This window comes from Piliocolobus tephrosceles, chromosome 10, assembly GCF_002776525.5.
Source record: "Piliocolobus tephrosceles isolate RC106 chromosome 10, ASM277652v3, whole genome shotgun sequence".
NCBI classification, from domain to species: domain Eukaryota; kingdom Metazoa; phylum Chordata; class Mammalia; order Primates; family Cercopithecidae; genus Piliocolobus; species Piliocolobus tephrosceles.
In genome coordinates this window covers 35,984,488-36,009,321 of record NC_045443.1, presented here as the reverse complement: position 1 = coordinate 36,009,321, position 24,834 = coordinate 35,984,488, and the positions used below count along the sequence as shown (strand labels likewise).

Sequence of the window (24,834 nt, the reverse complement as noted above, 5' to 3'; positions counted from 1 at the left end):
TGTTGGCCAGACTGGTGTCGAACTCCTGACCTCAAGTGATCCACCCACCTCGGCCTCCCAAAGGGCTGGGATTACAGGTGTGAGCCACTACGCGCAGCTGTGTCTGGCTTCTTTTATTTAACACGATGTTTTCAAGGGTCAGCCATGTTATAACATGTATCAGCATGTCATTCCTTTTTATGGTTGTATAGATAGAATACATTTTCTTTGTCCATACATCAGTTGATAGATGTTTGGGTTCTTTCCATTTTTTTGTCTGTTTATTTTATATTTAATGAAAACCTTTGGACAATGGGAATAATTTATTTACAGTGTATGCTACCTATTTCTTTATTACTAGTTCATATAAGATATAGGGAGATCAATATTGAACTCCTAGGATGAACTTTTTGAATCTTTTCCATAACATATGATGCCTATATTCTATTATAAAGACACAATGCTGGCTAATCCCATATAAAGCTAACAGTCATACTCCCTCTCCCTTTTATTTGTTGCCTTGTGTACATATTGTCCTCCTTTTAAAATTGTTCCTTGTCATATTCATCTTTGAACACTTAGAAAGTTCAGGGTGACATTTACATACCATATAAAAATATGAATGAACTTGAGATTTGATTTTTAATAGGAAGAAATTGAATGTAGTAAGAAGTTTCAAACTATATGATAATTTTAGTTTTTGATAATTCATTAATTTAAAAAACACGTTAATTTTGCTTTTATGTCAATCATTGTGGTAGGCAATTAAGATGTAGTTGTGATAAGATAAAGTCATTTTCTCAAGGAATTCCCGTCTGATGAGGCAGAAATATACATAAACCTAAAATGAATGATCTGTTCGAATTTGAATGCAAAACACGAGGGATTATTTGTTAAATAACAGGATTTAAGTACTAGAAAGGAAGTTTGTAGTGAACTGTCATTCTTAAACTTTGTCCAAGATCACAGAATTGAATAAATGATAGAACTGGAATTAAGATATAAGTTCTTTCTTTCTTTTTTTTTTTTTTTTTTTATGAGATGGAGTCTCGCTCTGTCCTCCAGGCTGCAGTGCAGTGGTGCGGTCTTGGCTCACCACAGCCTCCGCCTCCTGGATTCAAGCAATTCTCCCACCTCAGCCTCCCGAGTAGCTGAGATTACAGGCACGTGCCACAATGCCTGGCTAATTTTGTATTTTTAGTAGAGACAGGGTTTTGCCATGTTGGCCGGACTGGTCTCGAACTCCTGACCTCAAGTGATTCTCCCACCTCGACCTCCCAAAATGCTGGGATTACAGGCATGAGCCACCGCTCCCGGCCTCTGAGTTCTTTTTAAGTCCAAATTTTTTTCTTAAATTATATGCCTGTAGAATGGCTTGAAGTAATCCTAATTAGTTGTCTTTATTTTGAGAGTACCTGGAAACAAATTAATAGTCAATGCAGACATGTTTTATTGTCCATTTACTTTATCCACCATAAGATCCATAGTTATTACAAGGTACCAATCAATATATATTCTTCCTATGTCTACAACAGTTTATAATTATTGTATATATTATAAGATGACTCTATTGAAAATATTCTAAACTTTGTTTCTTCCTATTTGTGCCTCAAACAGCAACTAAACCAAAATATCTAACGAAATTAAATAAGATAACATTTGTAAAGAATTTAGTAAAGTACTTGCATGTAGTAAGCACCAAATGTATCAAATTTAAGTATGCAACACAGAGATAACCTTTCATTTTTTTCAAAAAGGGATGAGGTATATCTGTATTTATTTGTGTTTGTTGGAATAAACAGCTGTACCTGTAATAATGTATGCAAGGTTGTTGACTCAGATCCTGCTAAGAACTCATAGTTCCCAGGGGTATGGGGAAATATATTCATATAGGAATAGGAAATATTGTGTCTTTCACTTTAGTATTTCCACTTATTTAATATTATTTTACAGCATCAACTTAGACTTCTGGAAGCCCAAAAAAGAAACCAAGAAGTGGTTCTACGTCGCAAAACGGAAGAGGTACAGTAAGCAAGCTGACCATTTGGAAGAAACATTCTGACTTTGAGATATATGATGTCTTTCTATAGACTAAGAGAATGAGTCAACCTCTGCTGCAATTTCAGGTTACAGCTCTTCGTCGGCAAGTAAGACCCATGTCAGATAAAGTGGCTGGGAAAGTTACTCGGAAGCTGAGTTCATCTGATGCCCCTGCTCAGGACACAAGTTCCAGTGCAGCTGCTGTTGAAACAGATGCATCAAGGACAGGAGTCCAGCAGAAAATGAGAATTCCTGTGGCGAGAGTCCAGGCCTTACCAGCGCCTGCAACAAATGGAACCAGGTCTACATAATTCTGTTCCTGCTGACGTAATCTTCTTGGCCATTAATACGGAATGTTGTACTTAAATGAAAAAATGGCTCATTATTTGGCAGTACACAATCAAATAAGTGCATAAGTAATTATGCTTGTCTGTTTTATATGATTATAGGAAAAAATATCAGAGGAAAGGATTGACTGGCCGAGTGTTTATTTCCAAGACAGCCCGCATGAAGTGGCAGCTCCTTGAGCGCAGAGTCACAGACATCATCATGCAGAAGATGACCATTTCCAACATGGAGGCAGATATGAATAGACTCCTCAAGGTGTGGGAAATAGAAAGTAGATATGCTCCCCTTTAGCTGACTGTTAATTTTACTCTTCCAATTTTGTTTCCTGGGTAAATTTAACACTTACCAAGTTTTTGGGGGGTTTTGATTCTACTGTATATAAATAGATGAACATAATTTCTTAAAATCCAACCTGCTTTCTCAATAGCAACGGGAGGAACTGACAAAAAGACGAGAGAAACTTTCAAAAAGAAGGGAGAAGATAGTTAAGGAGAATGGAGAGGGAGATAAAAATGTGGCTAATATCAATGAAGAGATGGAGTCACTGATTGCTAATATAGATTACATCAACGACAGTATTTCTGATTGTCAAGCCAACATAATGCAGATGGAAGAAGCAAAGGTTTGTAATTTTTTGAAAAGTGTAATGGCTTAATGAAAAGTACTTTTGTATTGTTTATTATTCAAAGCACTTTGAGTTTTTACATGAAGGTGTTTTCTATTTATTGGTCTAATCTAATGCTTGGATTTTACATGTATGCCACTTCTTGCTTGCTTTTCAGATTTCTCTGCTGATTGTGTGATAACATTTATTGTTTATGTAACACATGGGTCATTTTTACATCCCACTTTGAATTCTTAGCTGCTTAAATGTATCTTATCTTTTCAACTAAACCCTATGTTTCTTGGGGTAATGATCATATATTGCACTTATCTGAGCATCTCGTTAGCTAACCCAATACTAGGAAATAAATATATGAAACAATAGGCTGTTACCTTCTGTTTTCAGCTCAAAGTAATGGTCATCGTATTATGCTGATTTTATATAGGAAGAAGGTGAGACATTGGATGTTACTGCAGTCATTAATGCCTGCACCCTTACAGAAGCTCGATACCTGCTAGATCACTTCCTGTCAATGGGCATTAATAAGGTAAGATATAACCACACTATTACTGAAAACCTAAGTTTTGACTAATTCACTGTAGTTTTATTTATCTTTCTGTAGTAACCCTTCGCTTTGTAATAAGGAAGAAGATTATTCATAATTGGAAAGTATTTCTTTTACCCTTCTTTAGAGTCAGGAAGAGTGAGAAATATTTAGATCAATTTCATTAGCATGTCATCTATTATGTTTGTTTATTAGAGCAGATAAACAGCTTAAGAAATAATTCCCCTTTTGCTTTAACAAAGGAAAAATTAGAAAAAAATTTCTCAGTATGCAAACAAATTTGGTATCATAACTAATTTAACATTGATTCTTTACAGATTGAAAGTGAATCAGAAAAGAAAAAATAATTTAATCATTCTTTTATTTTGAATGTAAATTCTCTAATTTGTCACCTGTAAGAAAACCCTGCCCAAATGTTGAAGACGATAATGGTTTCTGACTCACTTTTTTTTTCCACGTTGGGACTGTTAGACTCTTTCTGTTCTTACGCCATCTCACTTAATTCTCACAATGTGCCAAGGGGTAATTATTATTGATCTCATTTTGCATATGAGGAAACTGAGAATCCAGAAGATAACATCTTGGACAGGTGAACTTGTCCATGATCACTAAGCCAGTTAGTGGAGGAGCTGGGATGACTCAAGGTCTGTCTGATGTCAAGCCCATATATCATATTCATTTGCTGTTTGATACAGATCTTTGTGTGGTAGATCCTGTTTAATATGACCTAAGATAATTTTTTGTTGTGTTTCAGGGTCTTCAGGCCGCCCAGAAAGAGGCTCAAATTAAAGTACTGGAAGGTCGACTCAAACAAACAGAAATAACCAGTGCTACCCAAAACCAGCTCTTATTCCATATGTTGAAAGAGAAGGCAGAATTAAATCCCGAGCTAGATGCTTTACTAGGCCATGCTTTACAAGGTAATTTGTATTCGATTTTAGTTAAATGAATTTGCATGGTAGCTTTGCTTTTTCAACATGGTATAGTATATCCCTTTCCCCTATGGCTTGACTGAATAGATGCTATATTTACTCATGCTTTTAATAATTATTCTTTCTTTAATTTGCATGTGTACATTTTGGCAAGGTAATTGTTGTCATTCCAAGAAATAATTACCAGCTTAAAATGGCTTACTTAACCTTATTAAGCAATTAGTTTTTATGGGCAAAGAAGACCAATCAAGTTTTCGTATTGGTTATCTAAATTACTTAAAATATTAACCAAGTTTCATTACTTTACTCTGTGTATCTCACTGCCTTAAAAATAAATTTATAAGTGTTTGCTATGGCATCTATTCTACATGTAAATGGTACATAATCTTGTTTTATGTGGGAGTTTTTAACATTGAATCTGTTTTGATTGGAGTATTGCTTTTTGTTTCCTTTTTGCTGTTATTTACACAGATCTAGATAGCGTACCATTAGGTAAGTATGTTTAGCTTTCTGTGTATCCTACAGCTGCATGAATTACTAATTGTTCATGTACACTAATTGTGGTACATCTTATTTTAAAGATTTTTATTGGCGGTCAAGTGGTTTTTGCATGATCTTTTTTGAAATGTATCCATGGCCACAAACACACTAAGTCTTTTATCTTTATTAAACATTCTTGATTTTAAAATTCTTAGATGTTTAAAGAAGTATGCTTTTGTTAGTTGTCTCTTTTATTATTTAAGTTCCAGTTGTGGCTCCAGTTTCATAAACCCCCTGTCTTCTTTCTCTTTCTTATAGAAAAACATAATATATATGTTCTGTTAAAATTTTTAAATATATCTATTAACGTACATCTATTGTTTTAACCTCATAAATAACTTTCTTCTGTATATATCTTTGTGTGTATGTGTGTATATATATATATATATGTATATTCTTATCTGTTTTATTTTTGTAAATTTAGGCACACACTTTTAAATATTGTAAACTGAACAAAACTATCCAAAGGATTTTATCAGAACAAGTTGAAACAATATTGGTCAGGCTGTTCAAGTACCTGGCATTATAACTAGCCTTTTTCCATTCCATGTGTTATCAAGCATGTTTCTTTGCCTCCTCCTTCCTCTGTCCCTCTCACTCTTCCTCTCCCTCTCTCTCTTCCTTCTCCCCAGTCCGTCCTCCTCTTCTTTTTCCCTCCTCCTCTTCTTTCTCTTCCTCCTTCTTCTTCCTCTCCTCCTCCTCTTCTTCTTTATCTTTCTCCTCCTTCTTCATCTTTCTCCTCCTTCTTTTTCTCCTTCTCCTTCTCTTTGTTCTTCTTAGTGGCTCAATTCATAGTAATATGTGCTCTCTTTTAACTCGAAAGATAAATTATTTGATGTTTTTATGTGCAGAAGAATATTAAATTGGTAATTCAATGAGCAGTGTTACTGTTTTCCAACTTTCAAACAAATTTCAATTTTCTGGAGCTTAAAGAAGGATCAGAAACAGAGAGTAGGAACTCATTCAGCTAATGTAACCTATGACTCATGGTAGAAATTTGCCCTAGGAACCGGGGCTCTTCTAGACGAAAAGAGCTAAATAAAAAGCATGAAATGAGAAAACAATGAAATTTAAATCCACAGAAGCTAGAAAGTCATAGGCACATTGCTTTAAAAATCATTTAGTTGTTCTCCAGTTTTATCACAATCATTGGGCTGTATGCTGGGATTCAAAGATGAGTGAGATGCTGATCTTGTCCTTATGGACTTGATGCCCTGATAAGGAGGAGAGACTATGAACGGATTATGATATATTGCAGTGAAGGCAATGATTGAGATCTGTAGATTTATGGGAGCACAGAGTAGGACCACCTAACAAGAATGGAGGAGTTAATGAAGGCTTTCTGGATGAGGTGACATTTAAGCTAAAATATAAGTGAAGAAAAAGAGTTAGCCAGGAAAAAGACAAGGTTGAATTGGGGCCAGAGAGTCGCTCCAGGCACAGGGGCAGCAAAAGCTAAGGCATCGGAATTTAGCCACACTTTTATGTACCTGAGGCCTACAAACAGCTTGATGCTCCAGAGCAGCAAGTTCATGACATGGAATGATGAAACTTAAGGCTAGAGGATGAACCAGGGCCAGCGCCCCATGCTCACAGGGTTGAACTTTTGTAGCTTTTAAAGAACATCCTGATTTTTCTGTATCTGTGTTGGGATCCCAAAGGTCACCACTATCATCAGAGATTTGCTAGAAGACTCACAGAGCTTAGCATATGGTTGTATTCATGACTTAAGATTTATGATATCAATGTTCATAAGGGGAAAAGACACAGATGGCCTCTGGAGGAATCCATGTCCAGGCATTTGTATCTCTCTCCCTCTCATGAGAGATCACACAGAGTGCTTTCTTTCCCCAGAACAAAAAACGCAGCAATATTGGTGCAATGTTTATATCCAGGAAAGTCCAGGAGATGCTCAGTGTCCAAGGGTTTTACTGGGATGGTGAGTGACATATGTACCTTCTGTTGGTCTAGACTTCCAGAAGGAAAGCAAGTGTTCAGCATAAGCCATATTATTTGAAGTTTCTAATGTACAGTGAGCCACTTTTATTGGTTAATAGTTGAGACCCTCTGAGAGCTGTTTTCATATGTCAGCCAAAGTCCAGTTTTCCAAACAGACCTTTCTTTTTTTTTTTTTTAATATACTTTAAGTTCTAGGGTACATGTGCATAACGTGCAGGTTTGTTACATATGTATACCTGTGCCATGTTGGTGTGCTGCACCCATCAACTCGTCAGCACCCATCAATTCATCATTTATATCAGGTATAACTCCCCAATGCAATCCCTCCCCCCTCCCCCCTCCCCATGATAGGCCCCAGTGTGTGGTGTTCCCCTTCCCGAGTCCAAGTGAACTCATTGTTCAGTTCCGACCTATGAGTGAGAACATGCGGTGTTTGGTTTTCTCTTCTTGTGATAGTTTGCTAAGAATGATGGTTTCCAGCTGCATCCATGTCCCTACAAAGGACACAAACTCATCCTTTTTTATGGCTGCATAGTATTCCATGGTATATATGTACCACATTTTCTTAATCCAGTCTGTCACAGATGGACATTTGGGTTGATTCCAAGTCTTTGCTATTGTGAATAGTGCCGCAATAAACATACGTGTGCATGTGTTTTTGTAGTAGCATAATTTATATCCTTTGGGTATATACCCAGTAGTGGGATGGCTGGGTCATATGGTACATCTAGTTCTAGATCCTTGAGGAATTGCCATACTGTTTTCCATAATGGTCGAACTAGTTTACAATCCCACCAACAGTGTAAAAGTGTTCCTATTTCTCCACATCCTCTCCAACACCTGTTGTTTCTTGATTTTTTAATGATTGCCATTCTAACTGGTGTGAGATGGTATCTCATTGTGGTTTTGATTTGCATTTCTCTGATGGCGAGTGATGATGAGCATTTTTTCATGTGTCTGTTGGCTGTATGAATGTCTTCTTTTGAGAAATGTCTGTTCATATCCTTTTCCCACTTTTTGATGGGGTTGTTTGTTTTTTTCTTGTAAATTTGTTTGAGTTCTTTGTAGATTCTGGAAATTAGCCCTTTGTCAGATGAGTAGATTGCAAAAATTTTCTCCCATTCTGTAGGTTGCCTGTTCACTCTGATGGTAGTTTCTTTTGCTGTGCAGAAGCTCTTTAGTTTAATTAGATCCCATTTGTCAATTTTGGCTTTTGCTGCCGTTGCTTTTGGTGTTTTAGACATGAAGTCCTTGCCCAAGCCTATGTCCTGAATGGTACTACCTAGATTTTCTTCTAGGGTTTTTATGGTAATAGGTCTAACATTTAAGTCTCTAATCCATCTTGAATTAATCTTCGTATAAGGAGTAAGGAAAGGATCCAGTTTCAGCTTTCTACTTATGGCTAGCCAATTTTCCCAGCACCATTTATTAAATAGGGAATCTTTTCCCCATTTCTTATTTCTCTCAGGTTTGTCAAAGATCAGATGGCTGTAGATGTGTGGTATTATTTCTGAGGACTCTGTTCTGTTCCATTGGTCTATATCTCTGTTTTGGTACCAGTACCATGCTGTTTTGGTTACTGTAGCCTTGTAGTATAGTTTGAAGTCAGGTAGCGTGACGCCTCCAGCTTTGTCCTTTTGACTTAGGATTGTCTTGGCAATGTGGGCTCTTTTTTGGTTCCATATGAACTTTAAAGCCGTTTTTTCCAATTCTGTGAAGAAACTCATTGGTAGCTTGATGGGGATGGCATTGAATCTATAAATAACCTTGGGCAGTATGGCCATTTTCACGATATTGATTCTTCCTATCCATGAGCATGGTATGTTCTTCCATTTGTTTGTGTCCTCTTTGATTTCACTGAGCAGTGGTTTGTAGTTCTCCTTGAAGAGGTCCTTTACATCCCTTGTAAGTTGGATTCCTAGGTATTTTATTCTCTTTGAAGCAATTGCGAATGGAAGTTCATTCCTGATTTGGCTCTCTGCTTGTCTGTTGCTGGTGTACAAGAATGCTTGTGATTATTGCACATTAATTTTGTATCCTGAGACTTTGCTGAAGTTGCTTATCAGCTTAAGAAGGTTTTGGGCTGAGACGATGGGGTTTTCTAAGTATACAATCATGTCATCTGCAAACAGGGAAATTTGACTTAGTCTTTTCCTAACTGAATACCCTTGATTTCTTTCTCTTGCCTGATTGCCCTAGCCAGAACTTCCAACACTATGTTGAATAGGAGTGGTGAGAGAGGGTATCCCTGTCTTGTGCCAGTTTTCAAAGGGAATGCTTCCAGTTTTTGCCCATTCAGTATGATATTAGCTGTGGGTTTGTCATAAGTAGCTCTTATTATTTTGAGGTACGTTCCATCAATACCGAATTTATTGAGCGTTTTGAGCATGAAGGGCTGTTGAATTTTGTCAAAAGCCTTTTCTGCATCTATTGAGATAATCATGTGGTTCTTGTCTTTGGTTCTGTTTATATGCTGGATTACATTTATTGATTTGCGAATGTTGAACCAGCCTTGCATCCCAGGGATGAAGCCCACTTGATCATGGTGGATAAGCTTTTTGATGTGCTGCTGAATCCGGTTTGCCGTATTTTATTGAGGATTTTTGCATCAATGTTCACCAGGGATATTGGTCTAAAATTCTCTTTTTTTGTTGTGTCTCTGCCAGGCTTTGGTATCAGGATGATGTTGGCCTCATAAAATGAGTTAGGGAGGATTCCCTCTTTTTCTATTGATTGGAATAGTTTCAGAAGGAATGGTAGCAGCTCCTCCTTGTACCTCTGGTAGAATTCAGCTGTGAATCCATCTGGTCCTGCGCTTTTTTTGGTGGGTAGGCTATTAATTGTTGCCTCAATTTCAGAGCCTGCAATTGGTCTGTTCAGGGATTCAACTTCTTCCTAGTTTAGTCTTGGGAGAGTGTAAGTGTCCAGGAAATTATCCATTTCTTCTAGATTTTCTAGTTGATTTGCGTAGAGGTGTTTATAGTATTCTCTCATGGTAGTTTGTATTTCTGTGGGGTCGGTGGTGATATCCCCTTTATCATTGTTTATTGCGTCTATTTGATTCCTCTCTCTTTTCTTCTTTATTAGTCTTGCTAGCGGTCTGTCAATTTTGTTGATCTTTTAAAAAAACCAACTCCTGGATTCATTGATTTTTTGGAGGGTTTTTTGTGTCTCTATCTCCTTCAGTTCTGCTCTGATCTTAATTATTTCTTGCCTTCTGCTAGCTTTTGAATGTGTTTGCTCTTGCCTCTCTAGTTCTTTTAATTGTGATGTTAGAGTGTCAATTTTAGATCTTTCCTGCTTTCTCTTGTGGGCATTTAGTGCTATAAATTTCCCTCTACACACTGCTTTAAATGTGTCCCAGAGATTCTGGTATGTTGTATCTTTGTTCTCATTGGTTGCAAAGAACATCTTTATTTCTGCTTTCATTTTGTTATGTACCCAGCAGTCATTCAGGAGCAGGTTGTTCAGTTTCCATGTAGTTGAGCGGTTTTGATTGAGTTTCTTAGTCCTGAGTTCTAATTTCATTGCACTGTGGTCTGAGAGACAGTTTGTTATAACTTCTGTTCTTTTACATTTGCTGAGGAGTGCTTTACTTCCAATTATGTGGTCAATTTTGGAATAAGTGTGATGTGGTGCTGAGAAGAATGTATATTCTCTTGACTTGGTGGAGAGTTCTATACATGTCTATTAGGTCCACTTTGTGCAGAGATGAGTTCAATTCTTGGATATCCTTGTTAACTTACTGTCTCGTTGATCTGTCTAATGTTGACAGTGGAGTGTTGAAGTCTCCCATTATTATTGTATGGGAGTCTAAGTCTCTTTGTAAGTCTCTAAGGACTTGCTTTATGAATCTGGGTGCTCCTGTATTGGGTGCATATATATTTAGGATAGTTAGCTCTTCCTGTTGAATTGATCCCTTTACCATTATGTAATGGCCTTCTTTGTCTCTTTTGATCTTTGATGGTTTAAAGTCTGTTTTATCAGAGACTAGGATTGTAACCCCTGCTTTTTTTTGTTTTCCATTTGCTTGGTAGATCTTCCTCCATCCCTTTATTTTGAGCCTTTGTATGTCTCTGCATGTGAGATGGGTCTCCTGAATACAGCAGACTGATGGGTCTTGACTCTTTATCCAGTTTGCCAGTCTGTGTCTTTTAATTGGAGCATTTAGTCCATTTACATTTAATGTTAACATTGTTATGTGTGAACTTGATCCTGCTATTATGATATTAACTGGTTTTTTTGCTCATTAGTTGATGCAGTTTCTTCCTAGCCTCGATGGTCTTTACATTTTGGCATATTTTTGCAATGGCTGGTACCGGTTGTTCCTTTCCATGTTTAGGGCTTCCTTCAGGGTCTCTTGTAAGGCAGGCCTGGTGGTGACAAAATCTCTAAGCATTTGCTTATCTGTAAAGAATTTTATTTCTCCTTCACTGATGAAACTTAGTTTGGCTGGATATGAAATTCTGGGTTTAAAATTCTTTTCTTTAAGAACGTTGAATATTGGCCCCCACTCACTTCTGGCTTGTAGAGTTTCTACCGAGAGATCTGCTGTCAGTCTGATGGGCTTCCCGGTAACCCGACCTTTCTCTCTGGCTGCCCTTAAGATTTTTTCCTTCATTTCAACTTTGGTGAATCTGGCAATTATGTGTCTTGGAGTTGCTCTTCTGGAGGAGTATCTTTGTGGCGTTCTCTGTATTTCCTGAATTTGAATGTTGGACTGCCCTGCTAGGTTGGGGAAGTTCTCCTGGATGATATCCTGAAGAGTGTTTTCCAATTTGGTTCCATTTTCCCCCTCACTTTCAGGCACCCCAATCAGACGTAGATTTGGTCTTTTTACATAATCCCATACTTCTTGCAGGCTTTGTTCATTTCTTTTTCTTCTTTTTTCTTTTGGTTTCTCTTCTCGCTTCATTTCATTCATTTGATCCTCAATCGCTGATACTCATTCTTCCAGTTGATCGAGTCGGTTACTGAAGCTTGTGCATTTGTCACGTATTTCTTGTGTCATGGTTTTCATCTCTGTCATTTCGTTTATGACCTTCTCTGCATTAATTAGTCTAGCTGTCAATTCTTCCACTCTTTTTTCAAGATTTTGAGTTTCTTTGCGCTGGGTACGTAATTCCTCCTTTAGCTCTGAGAGGTTTGATGGACTGAAGCCTTCTTCTCTCATCTCGTCAATGTCATTCTCTGACCAACTTTGATCCGTTGCTGGCGACGGGCTGTGCTCCTTTGCAGGGGGAGATGCGCTCTTATTTGTTGAATTTCCAGCTTTTCTGCCCTGCTTTTTCCCCATCTTTGTGGTTTTATCTGTCTCTGGTCTTTGATCATGGTGACGTACTGATGGGGTTTTGGTATAGGTGTCCTTCCTGTTTGATAGTTTTCCTTCTGACAGTCAGGACCCTCAGCTATAGGTCTGTTGGAGATTGCTTGAGGTCCACTCCAGACCCTGTTTGTCTGGGTATCAGCAGCAGAGGTTGCAGAAGATAGAATATTGCTGAACAGCGAGTGCACCTGTCTGATTCTTGCTTTGGAAGCTTCCTCTCAGGGGTGTACTCCACCCTGTGAGGTGTGGGTTGTCAGACTGCCCCTAGTGGGGGATGTCTCCCAGTTAGGCTACTCAGGGGTCAGAGACCCACTTGAGCAGGCAGCCTGCCCCTTCTCAGATCTCAACCTCCGTGTTGGGAGATCCACTGCTCTCTTCAAAGCTGTCAGACAGAGTCGTTCGCGTCTGCACAGGCCTCTGCTGCTTCCCCTGTTATTTTTTAGCTGTGCCCTGTCCCCAGAGGCAGAGTTTACAGAGACAGGCAGGTTTCCTTGAGCTGCTGTGAGCTCCACCCAGTTCGAGCTTCCCAGCGGCTTTGTTTACCTACTTAAGCCTCAGCGATGGCGGGCACCCCTCCCCCAGCCTCGCTGCTGCCTTGTGGTTAGATTGCCGCAGACTGCTGTGTTAGCACAGAGGGAGGCTCCGTGGGCGTGGGACCCTCCCGGCCAGGTATGGGATATATTCTTCTGGTGTGCCGGTGTGCTTACAGTGCAGTATTGGGGTGGGAGTTACCCGATTTTCCAGGTGTTGTGTGTCTCAGTTCCCCTGGCTAGGAAAAGGGACTCCCTTCCCCCTCGCGCTTCCCAGGTGAGGCGATGCCTCGCCCTGCTTCAGCTTTCGCTGGTCAGGCTGCAGCAGCTGACCAGCACTGATTGTCTGGCACTCCCGAGTGAGATGACCCCAGTACCTCAGTTGAAAATGCAGAAATCACCGCTCTTCTGTGTCTCTCGTGCTGGGAGATGGAGACTGGCGCTGTTCCTATTCGGCCATCTTGCTCCGCCCCCCCAAACAGACCTTTCTAAGGACAGCAGTCTCAGGGGCTGCAATGTTAAATTTTTAAATATATAATTAGTATATGGAAACTACACACACACACACACACACACACACACACACACACACACACACATGTTTTTAAAAGAATAACTTTAAAGGAAGACTTTTAAAAATCCAGCTATTCGGTTAACTTCCAGTGAAGTGAGAGAGTGAATCTTTATAGTGATATAGATTAACTTTAAGGTATTTGGGAGTTTTGTTTTATCTTTGGCTTTAAAGCTACTGTGATAAGAAAAGAAGCTAATTTTGGGCTAGAGTTGTGTTCTCAGAGTTGAGAGTACAATAGTGAGTTGTTGGTGTGCCCTGCTGCCCAGATAACTATAATACTTCAGACCAAACTTGGTTCTGAAGAGGGTCTGAGTTGATGACCCTCTGGGTGGGATCCTCTGGGCTCTGGCCAGACTGGTTCTGTGAAGACACCATTATCTCTAACTAAGGAGTACAGGCATAAGTAGGAGTTAAGAGCTTTTTATGAAGCACTTGCATGATGTTTAACATTTAATTCTGTCACACTCTGCAAGATAAATACTAGCAAATCTTAGCCTGCTGTTAAAACACATGGGAAAACAGAGGCTAGGTTTGTCATTTCTTCATAACATAATTTTCTATATTCTTTACTAATTCAGTACCTTAGAACTCAATTATCCTTTCTGTGAAGCAAGTCCTTGAGCCTTCCTCTAATGAGATACATATTGCCTTCAAAATCACCATTTTTTTTTCACTTCAGAAAATAAACCCCTTTGAGTGAGTTCTAGATATGATTCTATTTTAGATAATAGTACCAAGTCTTACTGAACAATGAGAAAGGAAGGGAACATTTGTGGAGAGAAATGAATCAATTGACTAATGGTGCCGTAGTCTACCTGTAATATATAAAATTTAAAATTAAAAGGGGATGAACTGTATATATTGTTCTTTAATGTATATGTTGCCCATAATTTTGTCTTTAGATTTATGGAATGATTTTTATAATAAAATGTATACATTAAAATAGCCTACACCAATGTTAGGGGCTCGCTGGCATTTTAAGTCGTTTACTTTCTGTGGCTGTTTTATTTACTGAGTTCCTAACAGTTTTATATGTTTAATTCTTCTCCCTTTTCACTAGTTGGCTACAGTTGTTCTGAAATAGCAGTGGTTTCTTTGTATTAGCTTACAGAGCTGTTGCATGCAAACCTATTGGTTTTGTCTTCTGTGTTCATGTGAATGAGCTGCATGCTGATATGTGCGTTCTGAACACCCTCATACACATCTTCTCTCTTTCTATATGAAGGCAAAAATACAGAAATTAAAAAAGGAAAAATATCTAAGTACATTGGCATAACTGATAAAGTATAACAACTATATTTAGACTTTATGTAGTATTCTTGGTTGGCTTAGTACATTAAAGGAGACCCATGTAGTGTTTACTTTATATTTTTAAACAGTAGATTCTTGTATGTTTGGATGGTACAGGATACATACATGATTCTGCAATAGTCATATGTACCCATTTCATTCAGAAGGATGTTATTCTTTTATACTCTACCATTCAAAGTCATGGTTTTCCTATTTGAACATGTTTTACTCATTCTAGAACACACAATCAAAGGAGAGTTTTTAGAAATACTTTTCTACAATTCTGTCTATTTAGATTCAGTTAATAAAACCATCGTGCCCATATTGAGATTTTGAGCTGTTGTTTATTACAGCATATGGATTGCAGTCACCAAACTGTGACATAGGGACAGTGCTTACATTTTAAACATTTTTTTGTAGAAAACATAGAGGATAGTACTGATGAGGATGCACCTTTAAACAGCCCAGGATCAGAAGGAAGGTAAGAAGGCCTTTAGAAACAATAGAGTTGACTTATTTACATAATATTTTAAATACTTTTATCTCGTTGTATCAAATAATTACTATAAAACAAATAATTTTCAATCTCATGGCCTAGTGAATAGCACTTAGAAACAGTAAATAGAAACCAAGGTAAGTTATGCTTAACTATCATACATTTAAAAATGAAAATATTGAAATATTTAAGAAACATAAATGAATTATTTTTAAATTAATTAATTTTGACTTTAAATATTGTCTTTCTGTATTTCCCATAGGCATATAAATTTTTTGTAGTCATTGATATAGAGGAGCTATAGCTTTCTATAATAATTTTCTATTTAATCTTGTGCTTAATTATTTATTTGCATATAGCACACTGTCTTCAGATCTCATGAAGCTTTGTGGTGAAGTGAAACCTAAGAGCAAGGTAAGAACTGAAAGTATCAGGTAAACGTTTTACACCATTATTTGTTATTGCTATTAAACACATAGGTTCAGATTTGACTCTTAATAGATAAACAAGAGGGCCTGGTTTTACTAAAGCTCTTCTTTATTTAGTTTTTTTTTTTATCATATTTCCCTTTAAGTGGTAACTGAAAAAATTTATATTAAAAAATTTCTCTGGCCAGGTACGGTGGCTGACACCTGTAATTCTAGCATTTTGGGAGGCTGAGGCAGGTGGATCACGAGGTCAGGAGATCGAGACCATCCTGGCTAACACGGTGAAAACCCATCTCTACTAAAAATACAAAAAAAAAAAAAAAAAAAAAGGCCGTGTGTGGTGGTGGGCGCCTGTAGTCCTGTAGTCCCAACTATTCAGGAGGCTGAAGCAGGAGAATCTCTTGAACCCGGGAGGTGAAGCTTGCAGTGAGCTGAGATTGCACAACTGCCCTCCAGTCTGGGCGACAGAGCAAGACTCTGTCTCAAAAAAAAAAAAAAGAAAAAAAAAAAATTATCCTTGGTGGAAATTGGGCTTTCCTGTATTCTTATATTTTTCCCACTGGATAACACAATTATGGATGGTGATTCTTAAGCTGCTGATTAACTAAATTGTAGACTGTGTAGTGCCATACAATTTCATTAGATTGGCAGGAGATTTCTTAAATTTTAGCATTCTAGTGTGTTCTTAAGTATTTCTTATTTAACTGTGCCTTGAGGTGGTTTTAATAATAATCCAGTCCGTAATTATTATGTGTTAAAAACTTAGGAAGCTATAATGCATATTTATACGGTTTTTAAAAAATGATATAAATTATACATGCAGTTAAATGTGTGAGCTGCCTAATGGTACATATCAGGTTGAATGCAGTAGCATTTGATAGTAGGTGATTTGACTAACAATCCTACAATGTTTGAAAACAAAGAATTCTTGCGGTGCTTATTGAATATTGTTGAGTGAATGGATTGAATCAGGACCTGAAATAATAATACTGTGCAATGGATAGTATATATTTAAGGCCCACAGTGGTTAATCAGATAATGCAAATGACTAATTTAGCTGGATATACAATAACAAATGGGTCATCATTATGACTACCTGGAGAGTACATGTTCCATCTAAAAGGAAATAGCCACCATCAAGTTTTGCTCATTTTTACCATGTGGGAATATGAGCCTAAGGCTACCAGATCCTTTGTTTTTTTCAAGAGAATTCTTAAATATGAATTTTTACATACATTTCTCAGATTATTAAAACACTGGTCAAGCCAATCAAAAAACATCTCCAGGCTCTTACACATGGTCTTTGAGCTATTGGCTTGGCAGCATGTAGTTTGTGTTTTATTGTTCTAAGTGTCTAAACAGAAGTTAACAAAACTCAAAGAAAACATTCTGCTATGGTTTGGATCTAATCCTAAGCAAAGGAGAGAATCTGTTAAGATAAATTTTATCTTTTGGGCCCTGAGAAAGCCTATTTAATTATGCCACTGTGGGACATTAGAGAGAGATGTGAAGTGGTGGCCTAAAGGTCATCTCCTAAAAGAACCACCTGGGTTAAGAATTCCCAAGAAAAATTTCATCTCTGCTCTAGGCTCTTGGCTGTGGAGAGAATTAAGAGTGTAAAAAATGGCTATAGGGCTTTCTCTTTTTAAACATTTTCTGAAGTGCTACCTGGTACTCCATTTGAACTGCTAAGATGCCTGAAAAGCATCTCATATCATTTCTTTTTCATTTATTGAAAAAAATGAAGTTCATTCTATATTTTAAATTTGTGTGTACCAGCACTGTGTTAAGAGCTGGGGCTATACAGCTGAAAAAACAGGTTTGCTGCTTTCTAGAGGCTTATAATCTGGTAAACCACTTGATTATCTATCTGTTCAGTGACATCAACAACTAACTGAGCAATAACCGGATAGTCACTTGGTTTTCAAGAGTAAGGAAAGGAATGCTTATAGTGAGTTTAGATTCTAGGAAAATAACCTTTACTTGCCTCAGCAGGCTGCCCAAAGCTGATACTGGCTGGTGTTGTCCAGTGGGCAGATTAAACATCTATTTAAGGTATCATGGGAAGAGGCTTACAATAACTGAAAAAAAACTTGTATTAGAAAAAGAAATTAAGCATGGGAAAAAACAGGATTTAGTTGAGCTTCCCTGCAATTATCTTTTGGTTTAATGTCTTTCTTCTTTTATTTTTTTTGTTACATTATATTTTGAGGGAGCTGGCTGCAAGTGGCAGGAGAGCACAGTAATGTTGGAGGCAGACAGCCTGGCTTTGAATCTGGCTTTGTCACTTACTAGCTGTATGACCTTGGGCAAATTACTTAGCTTTTTTGCGCCTCAGTTTCCTCGATTGGGAATTGAGATAATGATATTACTCCTGCTGATATAATAATGTGTGTGGAACAGTGCCTGGCATATAAGTACAATACAAATGTTGGCTATTATTTTGGCCTCTAAAGGTTTTGTCCAGCTATAGCTCTGGCTTGTCACTATCTCACATGCTATGTTTGGCACACCTTCTAGGAAAAGACACGCTAAATGTTTTTACCTATTTCAAACTCATATAAATCTCTGTTCCCTAATCATCTTCTATGCAAGAGTTTGCTCCTGATTGCTTTTCCTTCCGTTCTTTGACTAGGCCCGAAGGAGAACCACCACTCAGATGGAATTGCTGTATGCAGATAGCAGTGAACTAGCTTCAGATACTAGTACAGGAGATGCCTCCTTGCCTGGCCCTCTTACACCTGTTGCAGAAGGGCAAGAGATTGGAATGAATACAGAGACAAGTGGTACTTCTGCTAGGGAAAAAGAGCTCTCTCCCCCACCTGGCTTACCTTCTAAGATAGGCAGCATGTAAGTTTGGCCCAGCTACACTAACTTCTTTTCTTTTGGCTTTTTTTTTTTAAAAAAAGTATGCATGTTGCTAATTTCTTATTTCTAGTATTTAAAATTTATGTAAATTTGATCTCTGGTTTTCGAAATAATTTGTTAGGTGTTGTCTCCCCTAATTTTTTGGAGAGTTGAAATAATTTGAAAGGTCCTTTGCTGAATTGCTTTGTCTTGTTGCCAAGTTTTAGGATCATTCTTAAGAGTTATAATTTTTATAACGTCTGAGTTATGAATTACAGACAGTGCTTATATAGAAACACCTAAATTAAAGTTATACCTATAAAACTGTTATGTAACTATTATGTATAAACAGAAAGTTTAGACTCTTAAATTTTCTCTGAATTACCTATATCCTAGTTTTGAGAGGCCTGTCAGGATAGTAAATCTTTGCTGACTCTTTTTAAAGGAAAAAGAAAATACCAATTACAAATTTAATACATTTTGAACTTTCCTAATTTTTTACCTTGAAGCATATTGTTTATCTGGGATGAGTGACACCCCAAAAAATATTTGTATTGATATTATTAAAGATTTGAAGGAGGAAATATTCTCTTTCTTATGATAATCTGAACAGAAAACTTTCTATTCAAAATAAATCTTGCATAGACTATTTTTAATTATTATCTTGAGGACAAAGAAAGATTTTCCCACATAGTCCCGTGTGTGTGCATATGTGTGTGTGTGCATATGTGTACCATATGTGCATGTGTGTGTTTTGATAGTTATATTAATATTAGATTAGTCATTCACTGGTAAAGATTGTTAACATCATTTTTCAAACTAATCCTCACATGTGATCTAGCAGATAATTTATGGAATGAATACATCTCTGCACTGAAGAATATCCCCCCCCCGCAAAAGTGGCACACACTATATGATCAGTGAATAATACGAAATAACAAACTTTCCACACTTGAATAGCCGTTTCTCATAATATTCTTCATTTTATGAGGATATTTCCATTGTTTTCCATTCAGTAATCCCATCTGCTACCTTTTATTCCAGAATTAATTTTAATGATGACAGAACTTTCTTGCATGTGCTTGAGGTAGCCTATGTAATTAACTGTTGGATCTGCTGTTAGAGATTGCTAACCAGTATAGTTTATGGCTTCATTGCTTTTGTGATAAGAGTAGAAGAAATGCTTTTGGTGAAGGTAGTGATATGGAACTCAGGTCAGATTTTAGGAACTAGCATGTGTTAGGTGTTTAACCTGTCAGATGAGTGAGACTTTGGAACTTCAAGACTAAATCTAAGGCCTGGAATCCAGATTCAGGTAATCTCTTCTGTTTGTCTTTTTACATTTTAAAAATGTATCATTTATGACAGGTTGTAAAAAATATCTTTTGGCCTCTGCCTCTAGATAACTTAGTTTGTAGTTTTCATAAATTCACATGCTTATACTCATATATTTGTGATTCTTTATACATTGTGAGAGTTTGGTCACTCACTTAGTGCAGTAACTCTTCTAAGCCATTACTGTGTAACTTTTACTCAAGTGATCCTTGTAATTTAAATGATGCAGGATTTCTAAAATGTGATTTCCTGATTAGAAAAATCAAGCACACAAAATTTAATTACGTTTAGTTTTTGCTTTTAAATAGGAATCATGTAAACCCGTTCTGAAAGTCTTGCTAATTCCTTAGTGGGTTTTTTTTTTCCCCCAGACTTTTTCTTTTTTTTAGGTGGAGTCTTGCTCTGTCGCCCAGGCTGGAGTGCAGTGGTGTGATCTTGGCTCACTGCAGTCTCTGCCTCCTGGCTTCAAGCGATTCTCCTGCCTCAGCCTCCCAAGTAGCTAGGATTACAGGCGCCCACCACCACACTCAGCTAATTTTTGTATTTTTAGTAGAGACACAGTTTCACCATGTTGTCCAGGCTGGTCTTGAACTCATGACCTCAAGTGACCCATCCACCTCAGCCTCCCAAAGAGTTGGGATTACAGGTGTGAGCCACCATTCCTGGCCCAGACATTTTTTTTTTTTTTTTTCAGTTAAAATTCATTATCACCATATACAAAAATTATTTTCTTGAATTTTTAATTACAAGCAGACATTTGGCATTTAAAATATTTAAGGCAAGAATACTTTATTACTAAAATATACATAGATACAAATTAAATACTAGCTAAGTAAAATAATTATGTATTTTTGTGTGTGTATGATTACCTATAGAACTATTTTGTGATTGTGTCTCAATATTAATTCATTAAATCTCATTGTTTCTTAAATTCTGATATGCTAATATTTTTGTTCTTACAAAACTATAAAGATAATTTTTCTTCATCTGAAATAATTACCAGTGAAATTAAAACACATCCAAAATATTTGTTGTAGCTATTTGGCAGCATATCATTGATATTTATATTCAAAGATGATAAGTTGTTATATATTTAATAAGATCACCAGTTTAAAAATTATGGTTGTTGAGCTTCCATCAACTAAAAATAACTCATGTAATATTTTCCTATGTTAGTTTTATTTTTTGTTCTCAAGTAATAATCTTTCTCAGGTTCCAATTATTAACCTATTACAAATTTCAGATTGACTGTCTACCAAAGTTGTATGTGCAAATTTAGAATTAGGTAATTAAAGAATCTTATTTTACTTTAGTTCCAGGCAGTCATCTCTACCAGAAAAAAAAATTCCAGAGCCTTCTCCTGTAACAAGGAGAAAGGCATATGAGAAAGCAGAAAAATCAAAGACCAAGGAACAAAAGCAGTAAGTGACTAATGTTTTTTACCTGCTAGACTGTATTAAATGCCTGCTGCACTTACTGCTAAAGACAATCATGAAATTATTTTCCAGATTTAGGCTGGCACTGTGGTTATGACTATTTGACTAATCAAGACAGTCAAGTCAGCTTTTGGCTTGACTCGGTGGTCTAATATTCTTGGTCATATACATACTTGTAAAAATTTATAATTAATTTTGACCATCATTGCAATGTCAGCTAAAACTGACCTCGACCCTACCTCTTTACAGTGGCTGACAGAAAAACTAATAAATCATAGGGTGTGTTGTTGTGCCATTTTCTTGCTGCTCTCTCATGTTTACATTGTTGGTATTATCCTCAGTGTTTTTTTGTGTGTTTTGTGAGGGTTAGTTTACTTAGCAGTACATAATGTAATCTGATGATCCACTTAACTGGGCATTTAAAAATTGCAGCATGACAGCATGCAGAAGTTGATTGGATTAGAACCAGTGTTACCCTGCCACCCCTCCCTCAGTTTGCCTGTTCTGCATGTGACAGGTAGATCTCAGACATGTCCTTGAGGGAAAGCATTTATGCGAATTTACATTTAAATATTAGCAAAGTAAATTACTTTAATTTCTTTAACAAAAAATAAATGTGAATATATTTAAAGGGAAGTGTTCATTTATTTTCCGTGCCTAAATGGACAATTCTACACCATCCACTACCCTGTGCCAAGATGCACACTCTCTTTTTTGACCACGAGTTTAACTGACTTGAATATCATAGAAATTATCTCTTATCACCCTTGTTTCCTGTACTTAAAGACGTAGTTTGCCTGTTTGTACTGAATTGAATCTCTCAAGAATAATTGGGAAATGGGGATGGAGCGCGTAAGTGATTTAAAAATAGATGAATGAATCAACTGAATAAGCTAACTTCTCATAAGCTCTCTGGGTCTCTTTCCTCAACTGTAAAGTGAGAAACTTGCTCTTGATTCTAAAATTGTATGATTTTAAATGTGGCTTGCTTTATTTTATACTGACTTCTGATTTCATCAGACAGAATCTTCTCTTTAGTGCCATCTTGTGGCCAATGTGACAAAATCCAGTGAAAAGAAATTTTAAAAATTGTTCAGAATGCATTTTATCTTACCAAAAAGGAAGAGAGAAAGGAAAGAAGGAGTTCTCTAATAAAAAGATTTTTTTAAAGGGCATGTTTCTTATAACTTTTCTAACAAATCATAACAATTAAAGCCACCTACTTTATGTTCTTTTTTTCTTGTAGCTCAGATTCTGGAACTTCAGAGGCTAGTCTTTCACCTCCTTCTTCCCCACCAAGCCGGCCCCGTAATGAACTGAATGTTTTTAATCGTCTTACTGTTTCTCAGGGAAACACATCAGTTCAGCAGGATAAGTAAGTCATTATGGAAAAGAGCCCCAATTATTTATATAATATTCTGAACCTGTCAATACAGTCTGTAGCAAACATGTAGTCATCTCTGTGTAGGCGATGGAGCCTGACTTGTGAACTCTTGCCGTATTTTATGCATCTTTCCAATGGGAAAGGAGCCATGCAGCCAAAATTAGAGAAAATTATTTTCCTGCTGAACATTATTCCCTGTTGTAGATTTGTATTGCTATTCCTTCAGCACTTGTCTTGCCTTTTCTTTTACAAGTAAATTAGAACTGAAAAATCTTTGAGACCACTTGATGTTTAAATTTTTGGAGATTCTTTAGCTTCTATGAGCCCACAAAAGCCTCTAATTTAGATAGCCTGAGTTGGAAAGAGGCAAATTACTTTGCTTCTGGGGGATATAACAGTTTACAAAGACCATTGTTACATGTGCAACATGTTATTGTCATCTGATTGTTCTAGACAAGTTCACCACAAAATTTCAGTAATTGTGTTCTCGGAATAAAAAAAATCACCTTTACAGATGGAGAGAGTAGGACTGGGAGTGGGGTGGAGAAGTTGAAGGGATGTGGAAAATGTAATTGTCATCAAATTTGAAATGACAAAGTATCCACACATTGAGCCAGAATCTCTCTTGCAAGAATGCTGTACTAACAATACTGCCATAAGGTATTTATTAACTCTGACTTGTCTGCTTGGACTTGGAATGATAATGATTGTTTTTCTGCTATTACCACCCTGTATGTATCAATAATCTCTAAAATTTATAGGATGCCATTTAAGATCTGTCTGGCATGTTTAGGTCATTTTAAATGGCTCTATAAACTTAGAGAATCATGCCATAATTTTTAGAGAATTATAAATATGCTTAATTTATGGATAATTCTTTTATTTATGGATCCTTCATTAGATTTTAATATGGTTTAATTAGTGGAAGATATGTTCTTTAAATTGATATAGGTAGGTAAATATTTTCCTGCGTTATTAAACAAAATACTCTTTAACATTGTAAGTTATTTCTGTCATTAATTGAGAAAAGTTGAACATTAGGAATAGTTTTGGGAAGTCAGGTTTCACTAGGTATATGAAGACTTGCTAAATTTGTGTCTACCTTGCCTTCACAGTCAAAACATTTTCTTCCAATCTTTTGATAATCTTGACAACCTAATCACAGTTCCATATTTTTTACTGAAATACTTTATGAGCTACCAATAATTTGACTCTGTTGTCATCTCTATAAACTAAAATGTAGAATAACTGACTACTCTACACTTTCAAAAACTTGCCTACCTCCTTACATTACTTTCTCTGGGGCTGCTTTTTGAGACTACCATGTCCCACTAGCAAGATGCAGATCCCGCACGTTGTTTCTAGTTACATTCTATGCCAACACTCACCATATCCTCATTCTCCTCAAGCCTGTGGTACAGTCTAAATAGATTTTCATAATAACCAGACTCACTGCAGTCTTGGAGGCCTCAAGGTAGGGCTAACAAGAGTGACTTGTCTATTTTAAAAGCCCACTAAAGTACCCCAGCTATTATTAAGATGCTCCCTAGTCATAAGAACTCAGTGTTTTTGAAATAAGCTAAAACCAAAGGTTGTTAAATTTTGAGTGACTTGCTTTCTATGCAAAAACACAATCTATTTGTCTATTGTGTATTTCAACATTAGCGTCTGTATCTAAAGTAATCATTATCAAGATGAATGAAATTGATGAACTGTTATTGAAATGGGAAAATTTTTCCAGGACTAGCCAAATTAATGGAGCAAACCTTCAAGTGCTATATCTCATGTACTTGATATTTTTCTTCTCCAAGGCCTAAATTTTAGAAGTGAGGATAGATTTTGTATATCAGTATTAGAAAATTTTAGTCCCCAAAGTCTTGCTAGAAGACATAAATATCAAACTTTTTACGTGACTTAGCTATACCTTAAATATGCAAATATCCAGTGCAAATAGAAAAGCAGGGCACTATGAAGGAAATGTTTGCTATATATCTGTTATTCATGCTGTTGATTTTGAGTCCAAAGTCAGTGTCCTTACCTGTTGACATCTGTATTCTTTCTCTCATAATTCTAACTCTTTCACTATAGGTCTGATGAAAGTGACTCCTCTCTGTCGGAGGTACACAGGTACTTTCTTTCCTGCCTTTCCTACGTTCTGGAATTTCATTGATGTTCTAAAATGCCTTCCTAGAAATTCTAAGCAAGTCTCTTTTTTGTTGCA

At 36.8% G+C, this 24,834-nt stretch overlaps 1 protein-coding gene across 1 annotated transcript in view; it reads left to right on the top strand.

Moving 5' to 3' along the window:
- The window catches only part of KIF21A (kinesin family member 21A), a 164,898-nt gene that overhangs the window by 111,041 nt on the left and 29,023 nt on the right, over positions 1-24,834 (top strand). The window contains exons 17-27 of the mRNA XM_023182833.2: positions 1,933-2,001; positions 2,106-2,320; positions 2,469-2,622; positions 2,795-2,989; positions 3,417-3,518; positions 4,291-4,456; positions 15,108-15,168; positions 15,543-15,597; positions 18,247-18,461; positions 21,107-21,214; positions 22,476-22,604. Coding sequence (XP_023038601.1) covers positions 1,933-2,001; positions 2,106-2,320; positions 2,469-2,622; positions 2,795-2,989; positions 3,417-3,518; positions 4,291-4,456; positions 15,108-15,168; positions 15,543-15,597; positions 18,247-18,461; positions 21,107-21,214; positions 22,476-22,604 — 1,469 coding nt within the window. The remainder of the gene's footprint in view (positions 1-1,932; positions 2,002-2,105; positions 2,321-2,468; positions 2,623-2,794; positions 2,990-3,416; positions 3,519-4,290; positions 4,457-15,107; positions 15,169-15,542; positions 15,598-18,246; positions 18,462-21,106; positions 21,215-22,475; positions 22,605-24,834) is intronic.